General features: G+C 44.4%; 1 protein-coding gene across 1 annotated transcript in view; it reads left to right on the top strand.

Annotated features, from left to right (window-relative positions):
* FBXO40 (F-box protein 40) overlaps nucleotides 1-15,101 on the top strand; it is a 34,577-nt gene that overhangs the window by 14,825 nt on the left and 4,651 nt on the right. Inside the window, exons 2-3 of the mRNA XM_011971602.1 lie at nucleotides 11,847-11,879; nucleotides 12,734-14,644. Coding sequence (XP_011826992.1) covers nucleotides 11,877-11,879; nucleotides 12,734-14,644 — 1,914 coding nt within the window. The 5' untranslated portion in view covers nucleotides 11,847-11,876. The remainder of the gene's footprint in view (nucleotides 1-11,846; nucleotides 11,880-12,733; nucleotides 14,645-15,101) is intronic.

Below are 15,101 nucleotides of genomic sequence, written 5' to 3'. Positions count from 1 at the left end.
TTGAGATGAAGTCTCACTCTGTTGCCCAGGCTGGAGTGCAGTGGCATGATCTCGGCTCACTGCAAGCTCTACCTCCCAGATTCACGCCATTCTCCTGCCTCAGCCTCCCAAGTAGCTGGGACTACAGGTGCCTGCCACCACGCCTGGCTAATTTTTTGTATTTTTAGTAGAGATGGGGTTTCACTGTGTTAGCCGGGATGGTCTCGATCTCCTGACCTTGTGATCCAGCCATCTCAGCCTCCCAAAGTGCTGGGATTACAGGCATGAGCCACCGTGCCGGGCTGAGACCTCTAAAGCTCTTTTGGATCAAGTAGGGTAAAACCTTAACCTAACCAGTGAAGGTAATAATAAACACCAGTAAATAATTGAATCCCCTACAGAGAGGCATTTAAATAAAGTCTAGTTGCCAGACTTCACCCAGATAGGTTCCTCTATGTTGGACAGGTTTAACTAGAGATGGGGGCAATGGCTGGCTGTTTGGGTTATTTTGGGCACAGAGCTTTCAGGCTCAAGTCATCTGTTTTAGTATCTTGAAAAGTTTTCCCATAAATAAATAAGGTATCAACTGAAATAAAGAATCCCTTCCCAAATGAGTGGAATTATGAAAATGCTTAACTATTTTCCACTGATTGACACTTGGCATTAGTAATTTATTACTATTAGCCAGCCAGGGGGGGCCTGGGCCAAATTGTGATCCCTGGCTCATTTTTGTTCTTCTTTGGAGTACACTGGCTCAGCTATATCTGGGGCTGCGGGCACTAGGATGCCCATAAGCGTAACTGGCTCTTTTAGTGCAGTGGCCTTGGCCCCTACATCTGCAAGGGCATTTCCTTTAATAATATCATCAAAATGTGCTCTGCAATGAATTACAGCCATTTCCTTTGGCAGTAAAGCAGCATCTAACAAGCTCAAAATATCTGAGTGATGTTTTCTGGGGGAGTCCTTAGCGGTCAGGTGTCCCCACTCTTTCCAAATGTTGGCATGACCATGAAGCATTAAAAAGGCATACTTGAAATCATCATAAATGTTAACTTTTACATCCTTTTCCAATTGCAGGGCCCTAGTAAGAGCAATTAGCTCAGCTTCTATCTGTAAACCATTCTGCCTCAGGATTGTTAAGGGGCTCATCCCTTAAGTTTGGCCTGCTAGAATAAATTGCTCCATAACCTGTAGGCAGGAATAGTTTACAGCATCTGTGGCGGACAAGCAGCTGGGTTTACTTGGCGAATTTCAAGAGTTATGTCTGGTGTGTCTAACAGTAAGGTCTGATGCTTTAATAAACATCCTCCCATCATCCACTGGTGCCCTTTAGCCTCTAGGAACCCCTGGACTTGGTGTGCAATCAAAACCTCCAGGTGCTGTCCTAATGTTAGTGTATTAGCTTCATCTACCAGAAGAGCAGTAGCTGCAACAGCCCCAAGGCATCCAGGCCATGCAGAAGCCACATGGTCTAGTTGCTTAGAAAAGTAGGCTACTGGCTGTGGAGTATTCCCCAATTTTTGGACAAGAACATCCAAGGCCATACCTTGCTTTTTGGCCACATAAAGGAAAAATAGCTTATCCAAGTTGGGGATTCCTAAGGCTGGAGCAGAGCCCAATTTCACTTTGACAGTATTGAAGTTTTGTCTGCAATTCTCATTCCAATCAAAGGGTTTTAAATCTGTCCTTTATAGAACCTCACATAGAAGCTTGAAATGTTTGCCCAAATCCAGGCACTCATAAGTGGCAGAACTCAGTCATTCCTAAAAAGGCCCACATTGGTTTCTTGGTCTGGGGCTCTTGAATGAGCTTCCTTCCATTCTGAGGCTATTGCTTGGGTACCAGAGGTTAAGATATATCCCAAATTGATTCTGGAGGAGTGTTACAAATAAGAAAAAGAGAAACAAATAGTAAATAATAAAAAATATAAAAAAAAGACATATCCAAAATATTTGACTTTCTGAGTAGAAATCTGAGCCTTGTGTGGTGACACCCTATATCCACTAGTTTCCAGGAAATTTAGCAATTTAACAGTAGTATTATCTGAGTTCTCTTTAGTTGGGCTAGCAATGAGCAAATCATCTACATACTAGATAATTGTGCCCTTTCGCAGTTGTAGATTCTTCAAGTCCTTAGCTAGAGCATTTCCAGACAAGTGTGGGTTATCCCGCAGCCCTTGAGGGAGAACTGTCCAGGTGAGTTGTGAGGTTGAATGAGTATCTGAATCATTCCATTCAAGGGCAAACAGAGGTCGTGGATCTGGTTGCATTAGGTGCAGAAAAACACATCCTTATCTTCCTTTTTTCTCTCCTCAGGGGACAGGAACAAAAGTAACACTCGTTTGCTTTATGCTCTCCGAAGGTAACCATGGCTTGCAACCGAATCAATAAATTCCTCCCCAGTAAGGGGTAGGACATGCAGGTAGTACTAAAAAGCCATGCAAGAAAACAAGAGTCCCTGAAGGACAGCTTAAAGAATAAGGAAAGTGGCATTTCTGGGCTTGCCCATCAATGCCCGTACAGCTATGAGAAGACAGGCTCCATTATGCTGGGTCAGAACAAAGTAAACTGCTCCCGTACTGAATAATAAATTAATAATCTTATCTGCCACTTCAAGAGTCACCCGAGGCTCCTCCAGAGCAATGGCTAATTGTCCAACAGGAACTGAGGTGTGAAGTCTGGGGCCGGTCACTCTTAGGTCTGCTGGGCCATTATAGGTTCAGGAGCCAACAACTCTCTTGGGAGCACAGGCCATTCCCTCTTCCAGTGACCAACCTCCTTACAGAAAACACATTGGTTTACACCCAGGGCACAGTGGCCCAGGCACAGTGGCTCAGAGGCCCAGAATGGGGCTTTCTGCCTGCTCACTTCCTCTGGCAGGGCTTGGGGGATAAGGGGCTGACTCTGAAGGGGTAGAGAGCTCAAAGCTGCAGCTAAAAGCTGGGCCTTTTGGGAGGTTTGCTTTACTTTCTCTGCTTCCTCTGCCCTATCTTGCCCATTGAAAACTGTAAAAGTCATGTCTAAAAGCTGATTTATGGAAGTCTGGGGGCCTATGGTTGCTTTTGTAGCTTCCTGCAGATATCAGGAGCAGACTGGGTTATGAAATGAACTCCTAGCAATGCCTGTACCTCCTTGGAGTCAGGGTCAGTGTTAATATGTTTCCTCAAGGTCTCAATTAAGTGCCCTTGGAACAAGGTTGGGTTTTCATCCTTTCCCTGAGTACTTTCTCTGACTTTACCATAATTAACAGGCTTTATCACAAATCTCATTGCTTCAAGGAGGCAATTAATCATATGGTTTCTCCTCTCTAGGTTCTTACTTCCTTTTGTTGTTGTTGTTTTCCTCAAGATGGAGTCTTACTCTGTTGCCCAGGCTGGGGTGCAGTGGCAAGATCTTGGCTCACTGCAACCTCCGCCTCCCAGATTCGGGTGAGTTCTCCTGGCTCAGCTTCCCAAGTAGCTGGGACCACAGGCACATACCACCACGTATGGCTAATTTTTGTGTTTTTAGTAGAGACAGGGTTTCACCACATTGCCCAGGCTGGTATCAAACTCCTGACCTCAAGTGATCTGCCCACCTTGGCTGCCCAAACTTACTTCCTCTTAATAACTCCTATTTAGGTCCCAGTCAGGCACTGCTGTGCGTCCTACTGGATAGATGTCATGCCCCTGGTTGCAGGCTGCCCCTCCATCTTCGTATGCTTTAACAGCTCCCCTAATATGCTGCTTTTCTTCTTCTGTGAAGCAGGTAGACAGAAGTATATGCAAATCTTGCCAGGTTAATTCATATGTCAGTGTTAGTCTCTCAAATTCATCTATGAATTTTCCTAGACCCTCTAAAAACCAGCTGAATTTTTCCTGGTGTAAGGCTGTCAGGCACAGAAAAGGTATAAGGCTGTCAGGCACATATACCCATAGAGTGCCCCGTCACCATCTGCCAACTCCTGAAGAGAGCAAAGAGTCAACTTTGACAGCTGGTAAGAGGCCCCACTGAGAGTGGTGCTGGTGGGGCTCGGCTCTTTGGGTAATGAATGTAAGACAGGGCTTGAAGGGTAAGGAGGAGGTGATGGCAGGACATCAGACATCCCCAAATAACTAGGAGGGGTTAATAATACTTTGGATACTTCTGGGGAACTAGGAGTCTGACTTTGTTCCTCCGGAGCACTTGAAATTACAGTGGGGAGTCCAGGACCAGCTGGGGGAAGCCTGGGATTAGGAGGCACTTACATAAGTGGTCATGAATTATGTCTAGTCCCTCATTTTTCTTTCCTTCTATCAAGCATATACAAGCGTATTTTAAATCCTTATCCTGGCTAACCATTAGGAAGGCCTGCACATAGAGTATTTCTCCACACTTAGTTTCCCTTCTCCAAAACAAATCAAGCCGAGGTATAGTGTTTGGGGCCGCTGTAACACCTGAGGTCCACCTTTCTGGTCCTCTCAAAGGATATTGGGACCAGTGTTATATTAAAACAAAAAAAATCATCTTAAGCCCATCCAATTTAAACCTTCCCTAATAGGTTAAAATGCACCCTAGCAGTGAGCTCTTCAGGACAGATACGGCATGAGAACTGGTATACCAGGACTGAAGGTGCTGAATACCACTCCTTGTCGGCAAGATTGTACTGCCTCCAGCTGAGCTCCACTAAAAGGGACAAGAGAATTCTTAGTGCCAATTTGGCCAAGGGAGGAACTCCTGGAGCCAGTTGTGTCCCCTTGTTCATATCAGATAATAAGAACAAGTAAGCAGACTCATGGTCACCTGAGGCAATGCCATGAAGAACCCAGCAAAAAAAAGATGTTGAACCAAACAAGGGAAGTGGGCAAGCTGTAACTTGGGATCCCGTGACAAAACTATTTCAGGGCAAAAATGACATTCTGGGTCTAGGAAACAGGGCCCAGCTGTCCGTGACCAGCCAATGAAAGATGATCTTCTGATTAACAGACAAGAGAAAACTGTTAAGAAAAAGTCTCCTGTCCTCCATTCTGGGGCTAATTGTTTGCAGGGACAGACATAAAAGAGGCTTTTGCTTGAAGGGCATTTCTAATCTTGTCACATATGGCTGTTAAATACCACACTTCAACTTGTAACTGCAGTAATGGAGAAGTTTTTGCCCATCTCTTCCAATAATTAAGGTACAAAAAGACTAGATCCTGAGCGACTTCTTGTTTCCAGTGTCCCTCAGACAAGTGGTGAATTAAGTCAGAGGAGAGGCAAGGAAAGTAAAAGCTAAACTATTTGGTGGCTGGGCGTGGTGGCTCATGCCTGTAATCCCAACACTTTGGGAGGCTGAGGTGGGTGGATCACTTGAGGTCAGGAGTTCAAGACCAGCCTGGCCAACATGATAAAACCCTGTCTCTACTAAAAATACAAAAATTAGACCGGGTGTGGTGGCTCATGCCTGTAATCCCAGCACTTTGGGAGGCCGAGGTGAGTGGATCACGAGGTCAAGAGATCCAGACCATCCTGGCCAACATGGTGAAACCCTGTCTCTATTAAAAACACAAAAATTAGCTGGGTGTGGGGGCACGTGCCTGTAGTCCCAGCTACTTGGGAGGCTGAGGCAGGAGAATCGCTTGAACCCAGAAGGCGGAGGTTGCAATGAGCCGAGATTGTGCCACTGCATTCCAGTCTGGTGACAGAGCAAGACTCCGTTTCAATAAAAAATTAAACAGGCGTGGTGGTGAGTGCCTGTAATCCTAGCTACTCAGGAAGCTGAGGCAGGAGGATTGCTTGAACCCAAGAGGCGGAGGTTGCAGTGAGCCGAGAGGGAGATCGCACCACTCCACTCCAGCCTGATAGAGAGAGACTCTGTCTCAAAAAAAAAAAAAAAAGAAAAAAGAATATGCTAAACTGTTTGGGCCATCCTTTCTGTGGCAGCCTCAGGGTTTCTGTGAAACAAAGGCCGAAAGCCAACAGGAAACAAGAAGCAGGACACTCAGGCCAGCAACAGAGAGCACAAGGTGGATTACTCCCAAGAAGATAGTGGCAAACATCTCATAGGGCCAAATCCATTTTCCCAAATAAACCCTGGGGCTTTTAACTCCTTGGGCCCTGGGCTTCAAATCCAAGCAGCAGTGGACAAGCATCCTTGTCCCCTGGAGTGGCTTAATAACTCTAAAATGAGCCCCACTTACCCAAAGTCGGCCAATTAATGCTGCACAGACTGTTTTCCTTCTGAGTGGGAGTCTCTTCTTATTGTCAATCCCCACACAAGGACACCAGAAAGATGTTGCGGGAGAAGAGGGTCATGATCCAGACACCAAGAGTGGGTTCTTGGATTCTCACAGGAAAGGATTTGAGGCATGTGAAAGAAGCACATTTGCCAGGCTCAGTGGCTTATGCCTGTAATCCCAGCACTTTGGGAGCCCGAGGCGGGTGAATCTCGAGGTCAGGAGATCGAGACTATCCTGGCTAAAACGATGAAACCCCCACAAAAAATTTGCTGGGTGTAGTGGCACATGCCTGTAGTCCCAGCTACTCAAGAGACTAAGGCAGGAGAATCACTTGAATCTGGGAGGCGGAGGTTGCAGTGAGCCGAGACCATGCCACTGCACTCCAGCCTGGGCAACAGAGAGAGCATCTCAAAAACAAAAAAAAAAGGTAGCACATTTGTTGGAAACTACTCAGTTGCAGACTAGGGCATCTGCAGCTGAAGGAGGAATGCTCCCTCTTTTGTTAGTGTCTCTACTTATAAGAAACCCGAGGAGAGCAGATTACTTGAGGTCAGGAGTTTGAAACCAGCCTGGTCAACATGGCAAAACCCCATCTCTTCTAAAAATATTAAATTAGCGGGGCATGGTGGTATGTGCCTTTAATCCCAGCTACTGGGGAAGTTGAGGTGGGAGAATCATTTGAACCCGGGAGGCGGAGGTTGCAGTTAGATAGTGCCACTGCACTCCAGCCTGGTCAACAGAGCAACAGAGTGAGACTCTGTCGCAAAAAAAAAAAAAAAAAAAGAAAAAGAAAAAGAAAGAAACTGTAAGGAAACTACAAGGAGCTAAATTAAACTGGAAACGTGCAGATGTGTTCACTAAAGGTAGTGGCTGTCAGTGTTATCAAAGACCAAAGACCATCAATCTTTTAACCTCAGCTTGCTCATTAACATTATCTTTAAGTAAAGAGGGCTGCCCTCTCAGGACATCTGGACGCTTTGTAGGCTTGGTGGGAGAAGTTTTGTCTGGCCATAAATATTCCCTAATTTTAAGTGTGGTCACCTTGCGATGTAGCTATTTTTAGACCCTAAGTATTAACCTTACCGGTGTCTCGTGAGTGCCTCGCTATTCACTTTAAGATGGAGTCACTCTGGTCATGTCTTATTAAACCAGAGGCCTGGTAAGCAGAACTTCCTCTAACATAATCACTTCTCGAAGGCCCCATCACCAGACACCCCCACATTGGGAATTAGATTTCCACATGTGGATTTGGGGGGGACATAAACATTCAGACCACAGCACAGTCCAACCCTCTCAGCCACCCCGCTGTGCTCCTCTCCTTCTCTGGCTTTAACACCTTTGTTTATCTTCTGCTGGCCCTGACCCTGTTTGATGCTTCTGCTTGCGACTTCTCCCCTGGCCCCTGACTAGGGCTATTAGGAGTATAGAGCACTCTACTGTGATTCATCTTTCACACTCAGTAGCCCCAGTGGGGTCCAGAACAAGGGTTCTCATTTATTAATGGGTGTAAGAATCGGACGGGGAGTGTGTTAAGCATGTAAATTCCAGGAGTACATCCTTCCCTCAGGTCCAGTGGTACAGCCAGCATCTGTGGCAGTGGAACTTTTTGTGAAGATGGGAATGCTCTATTCTGTATTGTCCTAAAGATGAGCTACTAGCCACACATGGCAATTGAGCACTTGAAATGTGGCTAACGTGATTGAGAAACTGAATTATTCATTTTATTGCATTTTGATTAAATTTAAATAGCCACATGTGGCTGGTGACTATCATATTGAACAGTGCAGATCTATAGGGTTAGCAAGCATCACAGCTGACTCTAATGAACAATAGTGTTTAAGACTGTAACAAGCCATCCAGGTGACTCTTATGCTCACTTACTGGCAAGTAGTAGTAAGTAATCAACAAATGTTTGTTGAATAAATGAATGAGTGGAGGAACTAATAAAATGAATGAACCACACTATAATTTCCTTGTGATTTAAGGCTGTTTCTCCTGAAAAAGAAAATGTGGGGGACTGTTCCAGATTAAAGAGGCTAAAAAGACTTGACAATCAAATAGAATAAATTGATATTAAAAGGATCCTTGTTCAAAAATGAGCAGAGGTCTTAAAGCCAGACATAGAAAGATACATATTGCATGTTCTCGTTCATATGTGGGAGCTAAAAAAGTTGATCTCATGGAGGTAGAGAGTGAATGATAGTTACCAGAGCCTGGGAAGGGTGTAGACGATAGTGGCAGAGGGAAGAAGAGAGGTTGGTGAATGGATATGAACAGACAGAGAAAACAAGTTTTAGTGTTTGGTAGCAGAGTAGGTGACTATAGCTAGCAACAGTGTATTGTATATTTCAAAATAGCTAGAAGAGAGTCCTGGAAATGTTCCCAACACATAGAAATGATAAATACTTGAGACGACGACCTAAATATCCTGACTTGATGATTACAGATTCTATGCATATAAGAAAATATCACATGTACACCATAACCATGCACAAATATTATGTATCAGTTAAAAATATTTGGGCCGGGCACAGTGGCTCACACCTGTAATCCCAGCACTTTGGGAGGCTGGTGGGTGGATCACGAGGTCAAGAGATCGAGACCATCTTGACCAACATGGTGAAACCTCGTCTCTAGTAAAAATACAAAAAATTAGCTAGGCATGGTGGTGGGCGCCTGTAATCCCAGCTACTCAGGAGGTTGAGGCAGGAGAATTGCTTGAACCTGGAAGGCAGAGGTTGCAGTGAGCCGAGATTGCACCACTGCACTCCAGCCGGGGCAACAGTGTGAGACTCTGTCTCAAAAAACAACAACAAAATTTTTAAAAATATATAGTTAGAAGAAATAAGTTCTAGTATTTGATAGTACAGTAGAAAAATTATAATTAACAATAATTTATTGTATATCTCAAAATAACTAAAGGAGGCCAGGCACGGTGGCTCATGCCTGTAATCCCAGCAGTTTTGGAGGTCGAGGCAGGCAGATCACTTGAGGTCAGGAGTTCAAGACTAGACTGGCCAACATGGTGAAACCCTGTCTCTACTAAAAACACAAAAATTAGCTAGGCATGGTAGCGCATGATTGTAATCCCAGCTACTTGGGAAGCTGAGGCAAAAGAATCACTTGAACCCAGGAGGTGGAGGTTTCAGTGAGCTATGATGTGCCACTGCACTCCACACTGGGTAACAGAGCAAGGCTCTGTCAAAAAAAAAAAAAAAAGAAAACTGAAAGAGAAGAATTATAATGTTCCCAACATAAAGAAAAGTGTTTGAGGTGATGGATATCCCAATTACCCTGATTCGATCATTCCACATTGTATACAGGCATCAAAATATTGCATGTACCCCCAAAACATGTACAACTATTATATATCAATAAAAATGTTTAATAAATAAAAATATTAAAAATTTAAAAATAACTATAATAGACATTTTGGAGACAACTGGAGAAATGTGACTATAGACATTATACATGATATTAGAAAAGTATTTTTGTTTTCTTAGGTGAGATAATGTTACTATAAGTCTTCATTCTTAGGAAGTACAAGCTGAAGTACTTAGGGATAAAGCATCTTATATCAGCAACTTTCTTTCTTTCTTCCTTTTTTTTGAGATGGAGTTTCGCTCTGTTGCCCAGGCTAGAGTGCAATGGCACGATCTTGATTCACTGCAACCTCTGCCTCCCGGGTTCAAGCAATTTTCCTGCCTCAGCCTTCCTAGTAGCTGGGATTACAGGCACATGCCACTGTGCCCGGTTAATTTTTTTTTTTTTTTGTAGTTTTAGTAGAGACGGGATTTCACCACGTTGATCAGGCTGGTCTTAAACTCCTGATGTCAGGTGATCCACCTGCTTCAGCCTTCCAAAGTGAAAATAAGTGCTCCCGGCTGGCAACTTATTTTCAAGTGGCTCAGTCAAAACTCTGTGTGTGTGTGTGTGTGTGTGTGTGTGTGTGTGTGTGTAATGGTAAAATGTTAGCAATTGCTGAATCTAGATAAAGTACGTTTTGGTGTTTGTTGTATGTATTCCTTCACCTTTTCTGTATATTTGAAATGTCTTTTTTTTTTTTTCAAGTTGGGGGAAATTTTACCCACAATGAATTGGCAAATTCTAAAGTAAAGTTTTGTTTTGTTTTTTTTGTTTGTTTGTTTTGTTTTTTTTTTAAAACAGAGTCTTACTCTCTTACCCAGGCTGGAGTGCAGTGGTGCCATTACAGTTCACTGCAGCCTTGACCTCTCAGGCTCAAGCGATCCTCCCACGTCAGTGTCACTCTCAAGTAGCTGGGATCATAGGCATGCACCACCATGCCCCACTAATTTTTAAATTTTTTTTTTTTTTTTTTTTTTTTTTAGTAAAGACAGGATATTGCTATGTTTCTCGGACTGGTTTTGAACTCCTGGGCTCAAGCAATCAACCCACCTCAGCCTCTCAAAGTGCTGAGATTACAGGTGTGAGCCATTGCACCTGGTCAAATTTTAAACTTATGGATGTACTGACATTTGGATGCTAACCTCCCCTCCATCACAGACTAACACAGTGCTGAAAATATGTTACAAATTCTCTGGACCAGATATTGCAAACTGGCAACCTACAGATCCTATCTGGCCAGTATTCATGTTTTTCTTTGGTTCAAATAGAGTGTTGTTTTAAATTAAGTTAGTTGTTAACATTTAAAATTCAGAGTATTTTTATTTTGATATATTATGTAGTAAAATATTTTGCATTGTGATGAAATATAAAATACTACTTTACAATAGCAAACATGTATAGATCACTTCCTGTGAAACAAGCACTGTTCTAAGAGTTTCATGTATATTTAGCTCATTTACTCCTTACAGCAGCACTATGGGATAGGCACTATTATTATCCTGTCTCTACAGATGGGGAAACTGATGAACAAAGAAGTGAAGTAACTTTCCCAAAGTCTTCACAGCCACTGACTTGTAGCGCCAGGGTGTAAACCTGTGCAGTCTGCCTTCTAACCACTAAACCATATCACCACTCACAAAAGTCCACATCCCCACGGTCTCTGGAAAAAGCATTCCCACGTGGCATCAATTAACCAGGGCTGAGAAATTTCATTTCCCTGAAGACAGGGCATTTTCTCTTTCACTTGCCAGAGTCTCCGTTCAGTCAACTTCTGGGGCCTTTGGGGTTTTGACCCCTGCTCTAGCACAGCTGAATATACCAGGGGAAATGGCATGTTACAGATATTTCACAGACACCTACACACTGCCCCAGACCAAGTTAGATGTCAGGCTGACCTCTAAGTGGACAGGAAGCCCCAGTGGAAGAGAAGATTAGAAGGTAACGTAGGCCAGATTGTGGGTAGAAGAGTGTTTAGAATGCCAGGATAATTGTCAGCAGACAATGGAGAAAGTTATAGGAAGCAGAAGTTACACATCCCACGGTTGGTAATACGCCCTATCAGAGGGCAGTGGGGGTCGGAGAAAATAGCATGGGCCAGCATGGCCTGGACTACAAAGCTGATTCCATCACTTAGCAGCTGTGTGACCTTGGACAAGTTACTTACCTTCAAGCTTCTGTTTCCTTGACTCAAAAATGGGGATAAAGACACCTCCAGGATGGTGGAAGAAATTAAATGAGACAGTGTGTGAAGTCTCTTTAGCCCCTGTTAGTATAGGTAACCTAACTGCTTTTCTTACTAATCATTTATATTCATATTTTCCCCTAGAGCTAAGAAGCAAGAAGAAATTGGGGCACCATGGTAAGCACCAGGAGCTTATTGAAGCTTCACCATTGAGAGGTCCAGGTCTTCCTTCGTTTATCCTGTAGCCCAAGCAGCTAGCAGACTTGCTCTTACGGGTTGATGATGTTTATCAACTTTTTTCCAAACCAGAGATCCTGGACAGAACTTGGAAGAAACTGATGCAGAGTAAGGGGAAAACAGTTGAGAAGGATTTTTGAGCAAAGAGTTTTAGTGAACATTTAAATAAAATAGTCAAAAAGCCGGCAATAATCTAAATGGCTAGCAATTCCTTCATTCAGCAAGCACTGAATACCCACAAAGGTCCAGGGCCCATGCTAGATGCTAGGGACAGAAATGCGAGCAAAACCAGAGCTGGCTGCTGTCTTCCCAGCCCGCCCTCTGGTGGTAATTGATTAAATGATAGCACACCCATATTCCGGTATGTTACACTGCCATTATGAAGAAAGCCTGTAGAGGATAACTAATAAAACAATCTAGTTTCGTGTTCTAATAGCAACGTAAAAAGCAGGATGAAGAATTGTATCCATAGTATTATCTGTATGATATAAATAACCTGTAATCCACAACTCAAAAATAACAATTGTCAACAGTGTAGTCCATTATATTCAATTCTTTTTTTCCTATTCTAAACACATCTACCACATATATACAATAAACTGTTGCAAAACTCTAAAAAGTACTTACAGTTGTTATTTCTGGATTGTGGGATTGTGATTTTCCATATATTTCAAGGTTTCTACAAAAAGCAGCCATAAACAGGAAATATGTCAATTAAAACACAGTCACAGACATGCACAGAGCATCTCCTCAGTATTCATTTGTTTTCTTTCCCCTGTCCTTGGTGTGTCCAGGGGAAAGCCCACAGGCCTCCGCCAGGGCACCACAGGCATTGTGAGGGATGCTTCAACCGCCACTGCCACATTCCTGCGGAACCCAACGTCTCCTGCCTGGTAATAAGCTGCCACCTGCTCTGTGGTGCCACCTTCCACATGTGCAAAGAGGCAGAGCACCAGCTCCTCTGCCCTTTAGAGCAGGTTCCATGCCTCAACTCCGAATATGGCTGCCCTCTGTCCATGTCCCGCCACAAACTGGCCAAGCACCTGCAGGTGTGCCCTGCCAGCGTGGTCTGCTGCTCTATGGAGTGGAACCGCTGGCCAAATGTGGACTCTGAAACCACCCTTCATGAGAACATCATGAAAGAGACCCCCAGTGAGGAGTGTTTGGACACAGCCCTGGCCCTGCAGGACCAGAAGGTCCTCTTCAGATCCTTGAAAATGGTGGAACTTTTCCCAGAAACTAGAGAGGCTACTGAGGAGGAACCAACTATGAATGGTGAAACCGGTGTGGAGGAAATGGGAGGAGCAGTGGGTGGAGTGGATATCAGTTTGGTACCACATGGTTTGTCAGCAACTAATGGGGAGATGGCAGAGCTAAGTCAAGAAGAACGGGAGGTGCTAGCCAAAACCAAAGAAGGGATGGACCTGGCTAAGTTTGGCCAGTGGGAAAATATTTTCAGCAAAGAGCACGCAGCCTCTGCTTTAACAAATTCGTCAGCGAGCTGTGAGAGCAAGAACAAGAATGGCCCAGAGAAGGAACAGATTTCCAGTGGCAATAACATGGTAGAAGGAGAGGGCGCTCCCGAAAAGAAAAAACCACAGGAAAATCAGAAGCAGCAGGATGTTCACACAGCTGTGGAAACCACAGGGCTTGCCCCTTGGCAGGATGGTGTTCTGGAAAGACTGAAAACAGCTGTGGATGCAAAGGACTATAACATGTATCTAGTGCACAATGGGCGGATGCTGATCCACTTTGGTCAGATGCCTGCTTGTACACCCAAGGAGAGAGACTTTGTTTATGGCAAGCTTGAGGCTCAGGAAGTTAAGACTGTTTACACCTTCAAAGTTCCTGTGAGCTACTGTGGAAAGCGAGCTCGACTTGGAGATGCCATGTTGAGTTGTAAGCCGAGTGAACACAAGGCAGTGGATACTTCAGATCTGGGGATCACTGTGGAGGACCTGCCCAAATCAGATCTCATCAAGACCACCCTCCAGTGTGCTTTGGAAAGAGAACTCAAAGGCCACGTCATCTCCGAATCCAGAAGCATTGATGGACTGTTCATGGATTTTGCCACACAAACATACAACTTTGAGCCAGAACAGTTTTCCTCTGGGACAGTGCTGGCTGACCTAACCGCTGCCACCCCAGGGGGACTCCACGTGGAGCTGCACAGTGAGTGTGTCACCAGGAGACACAACAAAAGCAGTTCTGCCTTCACTTTCACTTGCAACAAATTCTTCAGGAGGGATGAGTTCCCCCTGCACTTCAAGAATGTCCACACAGACATTCAGTCTTGTCTCAACGGCTGGTTCCAGCATCGATGCCCCCTCGCCTACTTGGGATGTACATTTGTTCAAAACCATTTCCGTCCCCCGGGGCAAAAGGCAAAAGTAATCTACAGCCAGGAGCTCAAGACCTTTGCCATTAAGCCGGAGGTTGCTCCAGAGCTGAGCGAACGAAGGAAGAACAACCATCTTTTGGGTCATGGAGGAAAAAGCCAGAATTCTTTAACCAGCCTGCCCCTGGAGATTTTGCAGTACATTGCTGGGTTCTTGGACAGTGTCAGCCTGGCCCAGCTCTCCCAGGTGTCTGTGCTGATGAGGAATATCTGTGCCACTTTGTTACAAGAGAGAGGGATGGTCCTTTTGCAATGGAAGAAGAAGAGGTATTCCCATGGGGGCACCTCCTGGAGAGTCCACAGAGAGGTAAGTCAACACTCATTTATTGATGGATTGATTGACTCATTCAGCAATTTTTTGTTTCATTTTTTACAAACAGGTACTCTCTCTGTTGCCCAGGCAAAAGTGCAGTGGTGCAATCATAGCTTACCACAGCCTCGAACTTCTGGGCTCAAGTGATCCTCTTGCCTTAGTCTTCCAAGTAGCTGGGACTACAGGTGTGCATCACCACATCTGACTAATTTTTAAATTGAGATGGGGTCTCACTGTGTTGTGCAGGCTGGTTTTGAACTCCTGGTCTCAAGTGATCCTCCCATTTCGACCTCCAAAAGTGCTGAAATTACAGGTGTGAGCCACTGCACCTGGCCTTAACAATTTTTTTTTTTTTTTTTTTTGGGATGGGTTTTTGCTCTGTCGCCCAGTCGGGAGTGCAGTGGTACAATCTCACCCTATTCAAAAAATAGCATCAGAACTTTCTCCATCC

The sequence above is a fragment of the Mandrillus leucophaeus genome, unplaced genomic scaffold (genome assembly GCF_000951045.1).
Source record: "Mandrillus leucophaeus isolate KB7577 unplaced genomic scaffold, Mleu.le_1.0 Scaffold123, whole genome shotgun sequence".
Classification (NCBI taxonomy): domain Eukaryota; kingdom Metazoa; phylum Chordata; class Mammalia; order Primates; family Cercopithecidae; genus Mandrillus; species Mandrillus leucophaeus.
Note: the sequence above shows the minus strand (reverse complement) of the source record. Positions and strands in the feature narration are given on the sequence as shown.